Raw genomic sequence first — 20,673 nt, 5'->3', positions numbered from 1 at the left:
CAGCCCGGCCAGAGGCAGCAGACCGCCAGCTCCGTGGTGGAGGGCATTTGGTTGCCTTGAAAAGCTCCTTCTGTTAGCTGCCTGTTTTTACAGGAAACATGTAACTATGCTGAAGCAGATACCTCTTGACTCCATGTCTGTGTGCTCATCGTGAAATGGAAAAGTTGACAAACTGAACATTTCAAGAACTTGTTGTTTCAACCTTTTGCATTTCTGTTTATCACATAAACATGATAACATAAAATTCAAGACTCCTTATTCCCACGCCTTACTTTCTCAGTTTGCTGTGCTGAACACTCATCGCAGAAGGCAACACTGGCCTGTAATGTATATAATTACCTGTACAATCCAAACATAATGTCAACACAATAACGAACTGCTGTAGCTTTCTTATCCCTCTTCAAGGCATCTCTGGCGCTATCTGCTGTGTGAATTTTCCCTGAAATGATGCTCCCCTGCATGATAATAACACCAAATTCAAAAGATTTTGTCTCCTTGATTAGTTCAAAGCCACATCACATATTTCAGCAGGTGATGGATGCCTCTCTCTTTCCACGGAATGGAGCGATGGGCTCGGGAAGAATGAGACATTGAATCAGACACTGTTTGTCTTTTGCTGAAATGAAAGGCTCAGAGAACAAGGGTTCTCTACTTTATTATTTCCACAATGGAGAGACAGAGAGTGTCTTCATGTAGTGGCGGAACAATGGGAGCCTTTTTATGTGATGTGCGGCGGAGGCGCTGCTTTTCATGCTTCCCCATGTAACGAGGCTGCATTTACCTTGCAAATAGGTTACAGCAGCTTTCTTGTCCTTTAGGTCTTCCGCTTTCAATTCACCAACACATCCGAACGACTCACCCTGTGCCTGTGTATGTGCCCCTGGGTGCATGTATTCTATCTGTGTTGGGGGGGGTGTATATTTTCATGTGTGTGTATTTGTGCGCCGAGCCTCTTTTCAGCCGCCAGAACACTTGGCCTCATTCTCAAAGCGAGCCACCATATGTTGATTGGTCTTGAGAAAGCAGGGAGAGAAAGACATCAGCTTGGAGGGAGAAGAAAATAACAAATAACAGTGAAAAGCGGGTAATTGCTCGGCTGTTTGTGCATTAATTTTCCTTTCAAAGGCAATAAGTTGACCTAGCTGAGACCCACACAAGTCATTTTGCCAGCGTTGGGCACAAATAAACTTTGTGTCTGACAGGGAGATAGATACCCCCAGCTTGGATTCACACAGAGATAAAGGAAACAGGAGGGGGGGCGTTTAGTGGGCTTCATTTTATCATGTTCCCTAATATCAGAGTGTGTGTCTCTGTGTTCTGCACAGTATGGATAAGAAGCAATGACTCACGTTGGCCCCGTAGTGAATGCTATGTTGTGGTCAACACACTGATGATCAGACAGAGCAGACGCTCTTCTGTTTAAACTTGTTGAGTTGTTTTCCAAAATCTACAAGTGGCTTTTATTCTACCGTCCCTTTAAATGTTTGTTTTTGTTGGTCATTACACTGACTTCATTGTACGTTGGAGATCATTTCTAAATGGATAATCCATCACTTGCACATGCTCATCTGTTGTTTGAATCGTTCATATCTAAATATGTAACCTATTACTATTGTGGTTTCTCCTCTACATTTGTCATTACTATTAATAGTATTGTCATTAAACTGTCCTTAAAGTAAAACACTTTGTAAGCTGTGTTTCAAAAGGTGCTACATAAATAAAGGTTATTATTATCAACAGCCAAACCTCCTCAACCTCCTCTTGAATCGGACCCCCTCTGGTCCCCAAGCCAAGTCCAACAAACATTGTGCTTTTAAAAGTTTGATACCATGCCAGCAAAATGCCAAATGTTGGAATGTGGTTTGAACAGTTTTCAGATTTTGACTTCCAATCAAAATTCAACATCTGTCCAGTGTTGGAGGATGATGTCAGCCCTGCATTGGTTTCTGGTGGACAACTACAATTTCAACCAAAATTAATCGTGTGTCCAACACTGGAGATCGATGTCAAGCCAACGGTAAGTTTAATTTCCAAATAAAACTTAATGTCTCTTTATGTGTTACAAGAACATCCAGTGCCAGCTGAAGAAAAGTAGGGAGGGTTTATGGGCCACAAAATCAGTATCGGCCCCTGAGCGCAGGACAATCAACATTTTTTTTTTCATTTTATTTATTTTCCACAAGCTTAGAAACGCTGATAAACCTACACCACGACTTTTTTCACATGGTTGGGCATGGTACTATTGTCAAGCCATGTGTGATAAAAACATTAATTTTAATTTTATGGGACCAGCTGAAACTATTAGCTACATGATGGAAGCACAGTTATCTGAATTTAATTCATACCAACCAGCTGATCGGAATGCAGCATCTCTGTGCCTCAAGTTAATATTTTGCATGAAATTGATTTTTTTTTTTTTCTTTTTTAAACTCAAGAATTTTACAGTGTGATCCAGTTTGATTCTGGAATACACTTGACTGAACTGAAGGGGGCTGTTGGGCCTTGGCTGAGGTATGCGCTCAACGTTTTTTTAAATGTTCTAAAAACTGAAAAATGATGGCTATATGTTTCAAATTGCCTCTTCAAATGAGAAAAAAAATACTCCTGTCATCCTACCAGGCTCAGGAGCAAACTGAACACCTACCAGACAATGCCATTTCCTCTCCAGCATGCTCGAGTTTGAGAATGCTCCCTGTACATATTCAGTCCTCAGTTGTGTAATCCCTCATACTGGGGACACATTTCTTTGTCATCATGCAGGGGTAGGTGTCTGCACTTAAAGACTCTTATTAGACTCATTTACATTACCTGTTTCTCAAAAGGCCTTCTGTTCATGTCCCCTTTCTTTTGAATATAAGATGCATCATCTTGCAGTATCAGAATGAACAGGAGCTTAAAAATAGATACAGCACTGATGCATTTAGCCCCACCAGACAAGCTAGCACAGCACGCTGATGTAAGTTACAGACAGAGTTCTGTCTGTGTCAAGATCCTGGAGCCTCTATACAGCTCAGCAAAAATAATTCACTCACACTGATGGAAGCATTCATAATAACAGGGATGAATGTGCAGGGGGCTGCCCCTCTCACGCTGGGCTGCAGAATATAAATGACTGGCTCCTCTCATTCACTGATGGGAGATTCAAAGTCTGAGAGCTGATGGCAGGCCTGGTCATTTGTCACGCCTGCTCTGCTACAACACTTTGACATGATTGATGCTAAGACCTCCCTCTGCTCTGATCCACCACCCCACCAGCTCTGGATTAAAAATCCAACCGTGCTGACGTTTACATATTAAAATTGGTAGTTAGGGCATTTCTCCATGTGGAAACCAAAGAGGCCAGCTCTGCAGCGGCTGTTATCGATCACCCTGACAATAAGTTTGTTCAGAGTCTAAATGGGGACAAGAACAAAAGTTGTTGCATGCTGATGAGATGTGCAGCCTGGATTTTCCTTCTTTACTTCTCAGATGTATGAAACCTCACATTCCCAGAGTTCAGACTGAATTGGGCCTTCATCTGTCAGTACTGAAGTCGTTCATATATGTGTGCGTGTGTATATATATATATATATATATATATATATATATATATATATATATATATATATATATATATATATATATATATGATGGTTGGTCGGTTGTAGTCTTTAACGTTACTCTGACATGTCCAGCAGAAAGCAGAACACTTCAACGTTCAGTCTGCAAACATTTCTCTATCATCAGAGATTTCTATCTGGGAAAGGCAGCTCCATTGTTGATCCATCTTGTTTTATGCTGTAACGTATTCCGATCTTATTTAGCATCCTGGAGCTTTTTGTTTCTTCAACAAAGCTCCTGTATTTTTTCATTTTTTTTTTTTTTTTTTTGTACAAAATAAATAAGATCTGCCATCCTTTATTAGATTTTGGCTTCAGACACCTCATAAAACATATTGTTTGTCAGGAAACAGCACCTACAGGTTTTTTTCCTCTTTTTGCCAGGTTTGTTCATTCTGGGCTACCGTAGAAACATGCAACATGCTGACCTCCGTGGAGGGAGACCCACTCCCATGTAGATATAAACGGCTTGTTCTAAGGTAATGACACACGACGGCTCTTATTTTCAGGTACTTAATATATTCCATTTCTGCAGTCTGCACTGCTAGATGTCTATACACTATATTCTATTCACTATACCTTTAAATAAGCAAGAGGAATTTTTAGAGGAATGTGTTTCATACGCAGCAGACAAAAATATCATAAATTAGAACCAGAATTGTTCACAAGCCTTCTCTATTAAAAAGGAGGGAGGAAAAGCGAAGAAAAACAAAAACTAGCAGAAAAAAACGATGACGGGGTCATGACATTTTGAATTGATTACAGCTGGAGCAGTTGATGCTCTTTTACACAGTGAAAACAGAGAGGTGTGAACTCTCAGGAATTCACACCAATTGCATCCAAAGAGCGTAAAAGCAACATAGAGTTTATTCATGGTTCTCTAGCAAATAGTGGCTTTCTTTTTGCAACAGCAAGTGATCCTTTTAAAGACAGCTTTGGTAATGTGAAAGCAGTTCCTCTTACTTTGCAGGAAAACTGAAAGAGCTGGGATATTCAGAGGCAACACTGGCTTGCCTTTCTCTTCAGCAGTATGTGGTTCAATAAATTGCATTAGTCAAAAAGGAAAAGAGATTCCACAAGCAATGCAGGATAAAGTCAGGGACACCCTGCTGTGAACATCATATATGATTACATGCTGTATGTTTGCATGAATTTTGTCACAGTAATATTGCTGTTCTGTAGTAATGTGGTGTACACTGCACCATCTATATCAAGCTAGATATGTTTCACTCATCTGAGACATCAGGTGTCCCAGGATCTTCTAGATGTAGTTCTAGGAGGATAGACCCACAGAACAACACTCCCTGAACACTGCCAGTCCCAGTCAATGTGAGATGGGTGGGGGGTGCAGATTGTGATTGTACCATGTGCAAATCAGTGGATTATTATTATCGGTTATCTTTGAGCTGGAATATGTCACTGATGGAATGGCCAACACAAGAGACATTTGGCACAAAGTGTTCAGCATTGGAAGAAGGCAGTTACTGAGCCCAGACAGCAGACGGGCAACATACTGCCAACAATATATCTGACAGTTTTACAATGTACCATTGACAAGACAACATGTGATACAGTACACAAAGTCACAGGGCATAAAGGCATGGGCACGTACGTTTCAACTGTCTCAGACAGGGATCATATTGGGTTGGAGGTCCTCTATGAGGTTGTCTCTTATTAGATGATTTTATTAACATTAAACAAAAAGTTAAATAGCCAAAACTTATTCAATATAGATTAAGAATAGCCAACCAGATTATAGTAGTTTAGGTGCTGTAGATCTAACAACTCCAATTTCAAGAATTTGAAACGCAGTGTAAATGAGAATGGAATTAGAATGGCAGTTGAGTGAAAATGTCCACCAAAACCGAACAGTCCGCTTTTATTTTAATCAAGCCTAATCCAATATCAAAATGGGTAGTCCTGTATCACTCTAAATTTGAAATGTACGTTTCAGTCACATTCCCAGCTTGTGAAATACTGGTGCTTTGGGACTGGGACTTATCCCAATGAATCAGTTTTTCTTACAAACTAATTTAAGTTCACCAGACCTGTAACACCTATGGTCATGAGCTGTGGAAAGTGAGCAAAAGAATGAGATACAAATGGACGAAATATTCTTGGAAGGGTGGTTGGGCTCAGCCTTAGTGATTGGGTGAGGAGTACAGACGTCCGTCGAGCTTGGAGTAGTGCACTGCTACTTTGCATTGAAACAAGCCAGCTGAGGTGGTTCAGGCATTTGGTTAGGATGCCTCCTAGGCTGTCTCTCTTCAAATGTTCGCCAGGCACAACCGATTCGATGGATGGATGGATGGATGATCTGACTATAATGGCAGCCATAGTTAGCAGCAGTATGCTGCCCCTACTTGTTTTGAATATAAATTCAACATATCCTTGTGCAGCTTCCAGTATTTTGCCAAACTCAGTGTCCAAATCCAACACAACCTATTTGTGTTCAAACTGACCCCAGGTTTACCCGCCTCAGACCTTATTGTCTGTCTTATCCGTAACACTACATGCAAATGACTCACTGCCTGCATGCTGTCGTCTAGTCAGTGGTTTTGGCATAATCACAGTGGATAAGACGGTAAGACAAACTCTGAAAGTGATTCGACTGAATTGGCATCTTAGGCTGTGAGGTTGAAAACAAGCTTTTTTTCTGTTCCAAGTTTAGCCAGCAAAAACGAGTTGCATTCACAATAGGTGAACCTGTGACAAGATGTTTTGGAGTGCGGTGAGTGTTGTTAATTACATATTCCAAGTCTTTGAAATAGCTGAGTCTCTGGAGATAGGGCCTTGTGGGAGGGATGTAGAGTCAGATTCCTGCCAAGCAGACACATAACACAGAGCTGCGCCTTTTTCTATTATTCTTCCTCTCCCGGTGTTATTGTTCTGCTTCCTCTGTGGAGTTATCAGCACATTTCTGAATTGTTAGCTGATGCCTTTTTGAAATTATTTTTCATTCATTTGGATATTCGTGTCATAAAGAGCTTAAGTAGTCTGGAATTAGTGAGGGGAGGCTGTTTGTTAAATGATCTCCATGCCCCCAGGGGCATAGACCTAAATCTATTTGGAGATGGGCTTAGAGCTTGTAAGCCTATTATTCCCATCTGATTCAAAAACACCACATTGTGTGCGCGATGGTTAAATTGATTGCTTTCGGTCCTCGTTCTACCTCTTGCTTACACGTCCCTGAAGTCCGCCACACAGATAAAAACACACACCAACTTAATATGCATGGACATGCATAGAGAAGTAAGAGCTTTGCATTGTGTTGCTGAGTGTTGTCACACAAACACACACACAGAGCCAGTACCCGTGTCCTGCGCTGACTTGCATAGTCAGTCAGAGAACAGAGCTGAGTCTAACCTGCAGATGAAAGAGTGTTGTTTGCCACGCCGTGATTGGCTCTCTTGGCAGAACAATGATGGCTGCACACTGTGTTCTTCTTTTTGCCTCATTATTTTTATCTATTTTTTTATTTTTTTTTATTTGATATTTTGAAATGAAATCTGAATTGGAATGAGTTGAAAGCAACGGGGAAAATGCCTCTTGACCATACCAGGAATGTCATGAAGCTGCAAAAGGTTGTGTTGTTGTCTTCTCAGTCCCGCTGATGGACACACTGAGTGAGTGAGGTCCATACAGCTGATGCAGCTGATGAGCAGCCCGCCTTCAGATGCCAAGCTCAAGGAATAAATAGGGGAGACTCTTGGAGACTCAGATGACAAAGGAATGGAAATCAAGGGGAAATTAGTCCCTTGTTGTTAGTGTAGTACAGTATAGGTCTTCCCATACGGGTTGAACACACTCAGTCAAAATCACTTGAATTTCTCATTCACCAAACTATTTGACGTTGTGTTGAATTTCCTTGATACCAGGGTAGGTCAGCTGATTGAAGAACTTATATTACACAAGAAAATATGTACAGTCATTGTTTGATTAGTGACTAGAATATACTTAATTTAGAATAAGTAACAGCCACACTCCTACATCACAGACAGTATGAATGTACGGTAACAATAATGCAATAATTAATAAAATGTTAACCCTAACACTGCTGAGGACTGAAATGGACATCTACAGTATCTGAAACATCATTAATACAATGTTGAATAAATCACAGCAAACAAAGTAACAATCTGCCTGTACATATTAATACTGTTAAGTTTAAGATTAAGAAGATAAGCAGCTGAGCTTGTTGCTGGTCTTATTTCACAATGCAACTCAATGGTATATTTCATTAGACAACTGGCTGCCAGAAGTCAAATTTCTCCTGACAGATGTTGATGAGTGAGAGGCATGAATCCTGTAAGTGGAGGAGAGGATATTATGTTTGGCCATTAATATCTGGTGTGGTAAATTTAGAGCATCCGTGTTCTACTAAGTGAGTTGCCTTCAATCACAAATTCAATTTTCATGTTGTTCCGCATCTTCCTGGACATTTCCATGAAGCCCTAACAACAGTTACTGGCAGCAAGTATGAATTTAAGACAGGGTCAATGCCATCCAAACAAGGACAGTGTACTGCAAGAGATGCATTCTTATCTTACATGAAGTTTTTTTTTGTTTTTGTTTTTTTTTTTTTTTTTCTGAACACATCTCATCATAAACTGACATTAGACAGGATTTCAGATGTACAAAGTTTCTGTAATGAGGCCCCTGATTTCCACAAGATTCAAATGTATATACACATACATACACATGCACCTGACTCTGTTTCATCAGACCTGGTAAGGGGAGGCACTCCAGGGAGGATGTCATCCGGGCTCTCCTGTAGGCAGCGGCTGATCAGCCTTGGCCGGATAAATGGCCCCACTGTGCAACTGTAAGATCCGGCTGTTATGCAACTCATCATGAATATTTAATCGCTGGCTCTCCGCAAACACAGACGAGTCAGGATGTTTGGACTTGGAAGACAAATGTAAGAAACCTGAGGATGACATGGGAAGCCACAGCCATGTCAGCACTGATTTGGAAGATGCTGTTGTGAGCAAGCTTCTGTGGTCACTCTGAGATCAATAACAGGAAAATAATTCATAAAATAAACATGGCAATATAGGAAGTTATAAAAGCCACAATCCTTCATTCTTGAAGAAGGAAGCCTATTGTCAGTCCCGACCTCCTCCCACTCATTTGGCTATATTTCCATTCCAACACCTGACACTCATCTTGATGAGCTGTCATGTATGCCGAGGCTGAGCTAGTAGCATCTGTGCAGCTCAAGCAGCAGACGGTAAACGATCTGCAATTAACGAAATCAAAGCTGACTTTCAGTATGTTTCAAACTTTAATTCCCTTGTTCTTACTTTTCCTTTCTTTACTCTATTCCGTGTCATTTGTGCCATGATTTCCCTGCGCTGTTGATGGCAGCTTTGTTTGCTTATCACAGTGTCCATCACTGTACAAAGTTATTTGCCATTAGATGTGAGAAACTTTCTAAGCGATAACTTCCAAACTGCCCCTTTTAGTGTCTGTATTAAGAAAATAATAATTCAACTCAGTGGTGTTAAAAGCTGTGTGATCGACAAAATCATTTTGATTCATCCCACGGGGGCCATGAAAATGTGCACAAAGCTTCATGACTAACAATCCATCATTTGATGAGTTTGGTAGTCTGGGCCATTTCGGTGGACCAGAAAAACAACAACAGCATAGGCACACAATGCCCACTAGTGGGTGTTATTATCATGGCAGCAAAGGAGGAAGTCAGGGGAAGTAGTCTGAACATTACGGGGAGAGGAACATTCTGCGGTGTGCTCTACTGAGATTAGATGTCAATGTAAGCTTATCAGACACTGCATAACATGAAATGTATGTGTAGTTGTACTTGCTTTTGGTTTGGATAACCAACAGCAAGCAACAATGGTACAAAAACAGGGACTGTGATCTGTAGTTTTGCCGGTAAACGCAACTTAGTCAAGTCTTTTTTTGCCTGCTGCAGTCCCTCATCACTGACCTGCTGCTGCTCTTACTGGGTCGCGCCACCCAACTTCACTGCAGGAGTGTCTCTGAGCGAGAAAGAGCAGACAGGCTTGATCAAAACCAGTCCAACCTCGGTGTGTGGAGGGCCAGTCCACCATGCACACACCCGGCCTGATGGCTCTGCCTAGCGAGCTGGCCTGTCAAGCCGAGGAGGATGATGTGTTTTCTCGGGAAAGTACAGCTGTATCACCATCACCGCTGGCTGCTTGTAGCAGAAACCAGCCACTGGAAAAAAAAAAAAAAAAAACACAGACACAACAAGAGAACATTCAGGCAGCGTGAATATAGTCAGAAACAGTTGAAATCCTACCTGCTGAAATCTCTGTCACAAACTCTTTAACATTTCTGTGATTAGTAGTCTCAGTGTTAAGCAACAACCATATGCAGCAGAGTGCACTCAAAAAAATCAAGCACTGAGCTTGTTCTACATTGGTGTGCCCTGATGAATAAATGAATTGATTAATTTTGAAACTGAATCCCTTATGTTGCCATTGCATTGGTAAGTCAATGAATTTTTTATGACAACAAAAAATTGGAATTGGAATTTTTGAACACCCCGCTTTATGCTGCACCAGGCTTTAGTCTCTTCAAGCAATTACTTTGAGATAATAAGCGGACACCTGTCTTCTGACCTCCCAGCACTCGTACCAGAGGACGCTCACATCTGAGACTTGGCAGGTCCACAGTCCAACTGCCAATGTCCGTGACCCACTGCGATGATGAACATGTTGGCAAAAAACAAGATGCTGATGAGGCGTCCACTCGGTCCAGGTAATGAAAAAGATTCCGCCAGACGACTCAGACTTGTGACACGCTTTGTTAAATGAGTTTCTCCCCCAAAGATTTATTAATTAGTGTAATTAAGTCTTTGTGACAACTTACTATGAAGTTGGATCTGAGGTATTTCATCTCGTTTTTTCAGCCACCGCTCAGTGCTTATGCCACACAACATTAATAATGCTAATGAATCACTCTGACAGTTAATTTAACATAATTAATACAAATACTAATATTAGATGGCACACAATTGATGCTGGGCAGAGTGAAGCCAAATGCCAAAAGACTTTCAGGGGGGGCAGAGTGGAGACGGGAAAATAGTCTGCTTCAGAATACCTGCGCCGATCCATATTTCACAACTGGGCTGTCAGAATTTTAAATGACTCCTAAAATCACTGCAATATTTCTGCGCAGGAAGACACCGCCGTCAGGACCTCTGCCTCACCGCTCATCCTACAGCTGCCCGGCCCTGGCTTTAGAGAATCTTTGTCTTTTCGGATTCCAAAAGTTCATTAAATTTTTGCCAGTTTGGTCTGTTTATAACTCTGCACTTTTCCATCTCCTCCAACCTTAATGAGCAAATTGCCTTTTTCTCCATATAGACGTACAACAGACCCTTTAAAAAATGACGGTCAAGTCACATTGCTCGGGAGCTATAACAGGCCGTCCAGATGGTCCATTTGCAGAGTGGGAAGACGCCTTGGCTCGCTGAAGACAGAGGGGGAATAAGTCACTGTCGCCGCCTTAACTACCAAACACATTACCTCTGAAGTATATGCCATTTGGAATGCCAGGCTCATTTTTAACATCTCCAAGGCCGCTTAGCTTGATCCCCTCCGCTGAAAAAGTCCAAAAGATTAACACGGTACGCTCTGTGAATAGTCTCCCGCAGTCGATATAGCTTAGCTTATCTCAGGAGTGGTGTTAGCTAGGAGTCCCTGGAGCTATTGGAAAGCACTGAGCTCCTTTTTCACAGCCAGGGCAGCCACACAAGGTACAATAGATGGTGATTGCTGTGTAAATAAAGACCACAGATACAAGTAGAAGAGGGCAGACAAAGTAAATCAGAGCGGCTGGCCGTGTGGGAAAGAGGAGGTCAGTAGCTATAAGTTGCCAGAGGCTCAACTGAGAACACCGGCGCACATGGCACACACCGAAACATGAGACACATAAATTAACAGCGCCGGCAGTGGCCAGTGGGATCTGAGCATGATCAGGTACTTGTAAAACCTCTGCTTCACAACAAACTACTTCCCCCGATGGGTATTGAACCCAGGATTGGAAATCATCTTATTTATCTCCTCCTGACTTCCTCCCCAGACACTCCGAACCTCCACGTCTTAATTGAATGTGCAGGAAAAGCGGAGTGTGTGTTCGCCGGTCTCAGGCGCTGTCCCGCTGCGGTTAGTGTTTCCTTAATGAGGCTGGAGATCAACATAGGCCGAAGCTCGTTAGCCAGGCCCGAGGGTTAATGTGTGATTGAGTGGCCGGCTAGCCTACTGGTAAACAACAGAAACCTTAACCGGGATGGGTCATGCATGGTCATGCATTTAGTCTCTTGATGTGATAGAGACACTGCTCGGTTGCAGAGAGCTCAGACTGCAGCGGTGGATTCCCTTTAATGAGTGCTGGTTTGAATTAAAAAAAAAGGAAACAGTGGCACATCCCAGAAATAAGTAAAATTGGTCCATTAAGAGCCACATTGGAGATAATCAAAAAGCTCGCCAGCCAACAAAAGATGTCCACTGTTTAACAGCCATTCACATCTTCATGCTTGTTTGTCTCCAGATGAAAGTGATTCTCTGAAAAAAAAGGTTCATCATATCCTTTTGCAGCAATCTTCCATCTTTCATCCCCCCTACCCCCAGTGATTGAAATCAAACGCCATAAGGCCTGGACACAGGATCTTAAAATCTTACTATAATCAGTGTCTTTTCACAGGAGACAGATGGAAGCATCAGCGTCAGAAAGACATTAAGAAACTAAAGTGTTCAGCTGTTGGGTGAAATGTTTGTTTTTTACACAGCAGTCGAGGGCGTCGTTGTCACTCAAATGAGAACGGTCCACCTTAAAGGTCGTTCCACCTTAAGTCAGCCTGGGTCGAACTTGTTGCTGACTCCTGTCGTTGAATCAATAAACTGTAAGCAACACACATCTTAAAATGTATTCAGTGCAAAGCAGGCTGAACTGTGCATACACTGCACTGCTACATTCACCGCCATAATGCTACTGTGAAGCTCACACTTACGTCACACACACTCGCTTTTTTTTTTTCTTCTTCTCTCGCTCTCATCTGCACACTTGCTACAAACTGAATTAATCCCGACTGGAGTTTGCTATTTTACATCATAAAAATAATTTTACTACAATTCAATTCAAATACTATTGATGACTTGTTGTCACATCAGGTAGTTCTTCTACATGACAACTGCTCATCTTCATATTCTCGAGACAGGTGCATATTATTCTGTGTGTCTACAAATTGGACTGGTTTCCCTTCAGTCTCTGTGGCCCTTCACGTACCACTTGACTTTTAAGACTGCTGTGACTTTGCTCTGGAGTCCTTCTCTTTGACTTTGCCTCCCGGTGTATAAGTTAAGGGGAGGCGAAAGTGGCGGGCTGCACTGCTGTGCATTCGTGCAGGAAAGTGTTACATTTTCCACCCCCACACGCTCTTACTCTGCCTCCCCTCCCCTCTCTCTCCACTTCTGTCACTCTGTCTCTCGGTCGTCCTCCCGATCTAAGCCCTGAGGAGTGTGTGGAGGCGGTGTCTGCGGGCCTGGGGTGCCCGCGTCCTCGGCTCAAGGTCAGTGTTAGGGCTAGTTTCACTCAGACTTCAGGGAAATCCTTCCAGTGCTGCAGCTGCCTGGGGCTGATTCAAGTGGACGGAGACTCTCTTCGCCTCCCCTTCACACCGCCTGCCTTATGGCACCCATCTTGGGGCTTGTCTGCTCCTTCTGACCTCCTCTGACCGCCACTGCCCAAACACCACAATGATCCTTCGCCCGCAGAGGTTCACTACAGGCGCATATATGAAGCCAAACCTCCCCCTTAAGCATCATAAACATCCATTAATGTCATTCATCTCAATAATGGAATGGCTTGTCAGCTTTGGTAATGATTTGTAAACAGTAAAGTCACATGCTGCCTTTTAGCAACTGGGCTAATATTGCTCCTGTCAATTAGTGTGGTATTACAGCGTGTTTGAAGTGGTTTTAAGGTTTATTATTGCGATACATGAGATCAATAAGAGTGTTGCTGTGGCAGGCAGAGCTTCAGCCTGCGTTGGTGAGAAGGCAGTGAGTAAGTTTTTCTCTGGAACAGGGACATCACAGCACAGATTGGGTGTGATGTGTCGTGTCCTGGGCAAACTGTACCCACACCTTGTACTGGTGCCTGACATACACGCAAGCATGCGCACGTGCACACACACACACACACACACACACACACACACACACACACACACCTTGTGATAAAATTCCTTGCAAATCTACAAACTTAAGTTTTGCCCAGTTTATGGGTCCTCCTTGTCACGATTCACAATTATGTCTTTTAATTATGAAGTGTGTAACAGTTTTACACGATTGGACAGTCAGCCATAAAATCCTGCAGAGCAAAACTTTGCTTTCCTACCTGGGAGAAAAAGTATTAATGATCACCATTGATAACCAATGATAACCCATTCTTACTTCCAGCATGTCAAATACAACCGGGTCCACGTTCCTACTCTAACTTTTAAGTTTTACATCGTATATCTAAGCCCTCTAGCGTTACCTTTCCAAGTAACTTCTTCATCAGGCTCAGCACCAAAAGTTAACGTGGTCTGTTCTGGGCTGAGACCCATCCTCCATCCAAGTTTTGCGGATATCCATCCCGTAGTTTTCGCGTAAACCTGCCGACAACCCAACCAACCATCAAACAGAACAGAACGTCACCTCCTTGGCAGAGGTAAAAACCACGCTGTGAGGAGGAGTCATGGTTGCGGCAGTATTGCATGGTATTTGTGTGAACAGGTCTACAGAGAGATCAGGGGCGATCGCTGACACCTCAGCTGGTCCCACGGAAGTGTTAATGGTTAAGTGGCTTTTCATTTAGACTAAGTGTCCCCACTGGAAAAAGGTGTCAAATCAAAAACAGGTTCTCAGAAAGCTAGAAGCGCGGGAACAGAGTGTCTCTCCGCCTCTCTCTCTCTCTCTCTCTCGCATGACGCACTCAGTGATGTAAGCGAGTGCAACAGATGTCCTACTAGCTGTCAGGTGTGCTGTATGTTGAGCACATCTCCCATCGAGAAGCACATAATCAATCGGGATCAGTGGCGTATCCTACACACACATACACATCACCTTCCGAGCGTTTACACACACACCTGCTTTGCGTGTGTGTGTGGGTAGTGCATGTGTCTCACCAGCTTGAGTTTACATGCGTGCAGCTAAACGACCCGGCTGCAGTGGCTTTAGTTAATGCTCTGCTTTAATGCGTGCCGTGTTGCTGACTTATCGTTTGCCAGCAGCGCTCTCGCAGTCCTGGCTGTCTTCTCCATCGCTGAGGTAATTGTTTTGACTCAGGCTGTCAGAGGAGCGCTGGCTGCAGCTCCGTGTACTGTACGTCTCCATGCATCCATAATGTATGTGGAGTAGTTTCTTGGGCTTGTGCTCCCATATAGATGCAATTATCTGCTGCTGATTGCTGATTTGTGGTCAACGAGGACGTGTAATCTGCTCCCGCGACGTCGCACGTCTCACCGCACAGATCACGGCAGACACCAGCCGAGGATGCGCTCAATATGTTGTCAAAGTACACAAAGCCTGGGTCATTTAGGACCTTTCCATAATGACATCCATTATGATGTGCCCACCACAACCAGCTGATCAGTAGGCGCCCACTCTTTGAGCAAAGACTCTGAAGCCAACTGAGAGGATCATCGTAACAACAACGAGAAGGACATCATATATATTGTTCAGCAGTGTTGCCACAGTTATCTTGAAAAGGTAATGATTACTGATTACTCCTTTAAAAGTAACCTAGTTACTTTACGGATTACTTGTTTTTAAAAGTAACTAAGTTAGATTACATGTTACTTTATTAGTTACATTCAGCAGCTGCCGACAACACCCCCGCCCCCTCAACATGAAAATGACAACCAGTTTTGCCAAAACTCACTTTATTGAAAGTCCATTTTTAACAGTAACACCGAGCACGGCATTGATAGTAGTAAGGATCTTGTTTATCATGGCACCAAACGAGGGCAAGTCAACCGTGTGTTTGTGCCGCTGCGTGGTGTAACATGTGAGTTGTCGTCATGCTGAAAAAACGGGACTTGTCGCTTACTTGACTTCACTTCCCCAGACGCAAGAAGAAAGCAAAAATATATGTTCTTACTGAGGAAAATGACAAAAACAATAGTAACGCACAGTAACTTCAATAGGTAACTTTAATCTGATTACTGTTTTGTTAGATTACTTGTTACTGAAAAAAGTGGTCAGATCAGAGTAACGCGTTACCAAGTTGTTCTGTTATCAAATCATGAGTAGAGACAAACCAAAGATACAACAAGCCAGTATTCTGCATGTGTCCTCAGCCTGATATATCTTATTCCTCTGCTGCATTGTTGCACTTTGCACCGTTGCACAACTCAGATGTTCCTTTAATACCATGAACACAGACATTTTGATTCAATCCTACACACCTGTTTCTCCTGCCAGAAGCAGGGGCGGTTCTATTAAGGATGAGGACTGTCTAGAGATGCACAGAATTCTAAATATGCATAAATATTCTTTTTTTACATACAACAGGCAAAAAATTAAATGTATGTATGCATAGACATAACAATTGGTTCTTCCCCACAATGAGTGAAATATGGCAACTCGCTCAGTGGCCTTAATCTTCAAACAGTGATGCTCAACCTACCCCTCAAGTGTCAATTTTGAATGTGAAAGTGAAAGTGATGATCGTTCGTAATATATCCAATTACACTTTCAAAGATGTATTTGAGGCTTTGAGAGTGAGAAGGGACCATTGACAGTCAGTCTCCTATTATGCAGAACCTTTATAGTCAAGTAGCCTAATGTTAACAATAACAGATAAATAGGACTGGGTTCATTTAGAAAAGTTAAGGTCATTACATGGGCAAACCTAAGCATCTTCCTCTAATTTAACTCAAACATGATCATTGGAGAAGTGTCTTGTCAGAAGTACACATATAAGGAGATGGTACAACAGAGGAGAGCAGTGATCCAGCAGAGCCCAGGGTGTGACGATCCATATACATCAATATGTGATACGGTAGGAGCCAGCAGAGAGAGATGTTCCCAGGGGCCCTTGGTCCATCAGGAGGGAGCTTGAATAAAAGAGAGGTGGGGGAGGAGGAGGAGGAGGAGGGAGCTGTACAGAGTGGACAGTGAGAAAGCGACACAGCTTGTGGCTCGTGGGAACAAAAAACTTTTTTAAAAAGTTAGAAAAATGCAATGTCCATCAGAATAAACAGGTTGTTTCTCACCGGCAGGAGAATGTGAATTCTAATACTATAGGTTAGAGGCTGATTGAGACTGAGACTGACCCACTGCAAAAAGCTAGCAATCTAAGTGAGTGACTAATCAAAGGTTAAGTCAAAGATGTAAGTTTTCAGTTCAAAAGAAGGAATTTAAAGAGGGGGTATTGTAATATTTGGACATAATTTAACTTTAAAACATCAAAAAAAATTAACTAACAATATCAACAGACTGGCATTATGTCCAAGATGCCCATGTACTGTACTGCAGAGGTATCCACTGCCAAGCAGCCAGGTACCGGCCCTCTCTTCTTGTAATACATTCTCCAGTAAGTCCTCCTGGCCAGGGGGGGATAGTGAGTCACTGTAGCATCTAGTGTGCCACAGGAGTGGATGAAAAAGTCGAGCTGGCTCCAGGAGTAACAACTGCAGAGAAGTTAACAGCCTCATTTCGTTATTTGGTAAACACAAAAATGCAGAAGCTCCAGAAAAAAAAACAACTTTTATATTCTTCTCAAACAGTTCCTGAAACTGCTCTTGCTCTGCTGTTGGCTATTAGTTCTCTTTGTTTCTAATAGGCAACTGTTACTTGCAGTGGACTGTATGGACCCAGTAGTAGACAGACTATTATCCTTAAATTCTTGTGACTGTAAGGACTTGGCATTGTGGTTATGAGTTGAGGTTATGTATCTTTGCTATACATTATTTTGGTTATGGTTTTTTTTAAAACATGGGTCAACGGGTTAAAAATCACATATTGACCTCATTCCCACTTCCCACAGGCAAGGCAGCCCATCTGTGATTTCTGTCTGAATCATGACATCGTACAGCAATGGCTTAATGTCTCACGTCACAAATTTGCAGGAAACAGTTGTGACAGCAGCGATAACAGCAATAGACCCATTGCGAAAGAAGCATCTGTAAAACGGTGGTTAAATTATTTTGAGCGTCACAACCCCTGTGAAATGGCTCGTTTCACTGTCATAATTTGAGTCATTCGGTCCAGTAACGTTTGGAAAGTCTAGAAGAGCCACACAACTAAATCATTTGATCTCCCCTCAAGTTAACCGGGCACTTAACCAGAGGTTAAATAGCTTGGTCCACTTTGTCTCATGGCTGTGAAGTTGAGCTTTCTGGGCTTCAAAACACCACTGAGCATCTTTCATAGGGATGAATGGGGCTCTGCCTCCAACACTGTGTCCAGTAATGAAACATCCTTAATAGACCACTCCCCAGATTCCTTCCGTATTTACATGCCACTAACAGATCCAGATAATGCGCCATCACTTCGCGTGACGGAAAGCATGTTCATCGGGGTCTTATATTTAGATCAAAGTTGAGCAGAGGAGATAAAAACCAATGTCTAATGCAGAATCAAGGGACCCGGAGGTAAATGCTTCAGTTTACACATCACCATTGCACACAAAAACCCGATCATAGCGGGTTTAGGGTTAAGATCAGAAGTACTGACGTCATCTCAGTGAAATAATAAACAAATCTTGTCTGTGAAATTAAAATCAAACATCTTGCTCATCAAATCTTCCATGTACAGAGGGATTTACAGAAAACATTCAAAACACCACAGTGTTCACACTGTATATATCTGGCTCTGATCACTTCACTGTTCACACTGTATATTAAACACATTCCTGACATGTGCTCACATAAACAATGTGTCTGAACTAAACTAATTAGCATGCCACACACCTTTATATTAGGAGCAGAACTGTACAGCTTTGTGATTCTAAAACATATGCACTTGCTTTCGTATTCGTTTCAGTATTTCTATATATTTTCATTGCAGTTTTTGTGTTCTATTGTGCCTACGTTGTTGACTATAGCAGTAATTAGCCTTTATTCGTTATGCACCAGACACCGAGGCAAATACCTTGTGAGCAGTAATGCACAAGGTGGGATATATGATTTAATAAGATCGGATAGGTACGACGGGGCAAGTCCGTCTACAGCTCACAAGCCGCTACATCAGCTTCAACCACGGCAAGCAAACACAAAGTCAACCCATTAACACCAGACAACCACTGATCATACAGTTAGGAAATAATAATATGCCTGTTCCTCAGTTGTCCACCCCCCTGGATGTGCTGGTAGTCCGGCTGTACAACCAGAGGGCGGAGGGGCTGCTACTGGCTGCTCTGTTGTCTTGCAACTGTACATAGTCCAGTCATTCATTGCCAAAGACATTACATAGTTATGATTTTGAGTTTTGAGTGGACCATGGTCATTTTGGCTAGGCCCTTATAGTTACATAGCTATGTTATTAATGTTTGCCCTCTTTTGAATGTTTCCAGTCTCAGATGCTAGCCAAGTAGCTAACGTTATGTTGGCAAGAGTCCAAGTAAATAACACTGCATACAGTCGACAATAATTACGCTGCGTGTCAAACAATGGAACAAGCTAGCTAACTGGCCCTGTCTTTAAATCAATACAAATGTTCATGAACACACGAGTGTCCAGCTGCAGCCTGGAGCCCAATATGGAACAGGATTGGAGGATCTCTTGACACAATATGTTCAGGGGGACTGTGTAGCTGCTGTAGTGGGGAGTAAATGCACAAAAATTCAGTATACTGTTTGTTAGGATTCCAGTTTTTCATCGTTCTGTGTTGTTTCTGCATGTGGGTCCTCGTCTTGCTTAACCATAACTTATAACACCATTACATGGTATGGACAGTTCAGCCAGCGGACACTGAGGTCACGCACTTTTTTAAATTTACTACGGTACTGAGTGTAGGCTTCTTGTTGCAGCTTGTGTGTGACAAGTGCCACCCAGATGATGATGCTCCTAGGAACTACACTTTGCGTTGTATGTAAGATGTTCCGATTTTAGATACAGGCTACAAAGCAGTCATTTAGAAAAGTGAACTAAACGGTCAGTTTTACCAGGACTACTTGAACAGTCCCAGATGTGTCCATATATCAAAAGTTAATTCACACCTTAAAGCCAATTAGAATTGAGTAATCAATCAGGCAAGGGGATGAGCAAGAGTAATAAGAGGTGAAAGTAAAGGGGAAAGTTTCTCACCCAGCTGTGTGGAATTTGGAAGCTAATTTCTTCTTGGCACATGTTTCATCCATTTTCAGGGGCAAACAGAGTGCAGGGGAGGGCGTGAAGGAGCGCAGGAACACGCAACACGCTTCATGCACAGGCAGGGTTGCTCGCGCACGTTCATCTCTGCCTCTGGATTTGATTGCCAGATACCACAACACATATCCTCTACAGAAAGACACTCACACATGATTTGCATCACTGTGAAATCAGGGCATTAGCAAGAATCATGAAAACCATGAATTTTAGTTTGGTTCAGTGAAATAGTTTCAGAGATTTGTGGTGAAACTTTGCCTTTGAAGAAATGAGTAGGACATTGTTATGAAAAAATAAATTAAAAAGAGGGAAATAAAGTCTCTTCTTTAAAAAAAACTATTATTTGGGCCTGAGCACCCTCTTGAAATGCAGTGAATCATCCTCTCATCTCTCATTGAGACCACTGCGGTAGAGATTCTCCGGACAGCTTCAATCACATGTTTTCGTATGAAATATAACTCTGTCAGTGTGGTCAGGGTTTTACTCACCAAATGGAAAATCTACCTGCATTTGGCAGGTGTTGTTTTTGGATCCTGATACACATTCACAGGAAAAGGAAAATTGACTTTTTAAACCCAGCCCTAGGTACATCATTACACCAGCCACCTACATGTAAAACTGATCATCTCTTCCTTTCAGTTTGAAAGAGTTCTGTCACATTCTGAAAGTTTGGAAGCCTGCTGCTGCAGTGCATAGTATCTGGTATTGATCCACAAAGCCACT

At 42.4% G+C, this 20,673-nt stretch overlaps 1 protein-coding gene across 1 annotated transcript in view; it reads right to left on the bottom strand.

Moving 5' to 3' along the window:
• Window positions 1–7,872: 7,872 nt before the first annotated feature.
• pcdh10b (protocadherin 10b) overlaps window positions 7,873–20,673 on the bottom strand; it is a 71,836-nt gene continuing 59,035 nt past the window's right edge. Inside the window, exons 5-6 of the mRNA XM_037077957.1 lie at window positions 9,556–9,806; window positions 7,873–8,529 (exon numbers count right to left, since the gene is read on the bottom strand). Of these exons, the coding sequence (XP_036933852.1) occupies window positions 9,706–9,806 (101 nt within the window). The 3' untranslated portion in view covers window positions 7,873–8,529; window positions 9,556–9,705. The remainder of the gene's footprint in view (window positions 8,530–9,555; window positions 9,807–20,673) is intronic.

The sequence above is a fragment of the Acanthopagrus latus genome, chromosome 18 (assembly GCF_904848185.1).
Source record: "Acanthopagrus latus isolate v.2019 chromosome 18, fAcaLat1.1, whole genome shotgun sequence".
Lineage (NCBI taxonomy): Eukaryota > Metazoa > Chordata > Actinopteri > Spariformes > Sparidae > Acanthopagrus > Acanthopagrus latus.
This window is presented reverse-complemented; position numbering and strand designations above follow the sequence as displayed.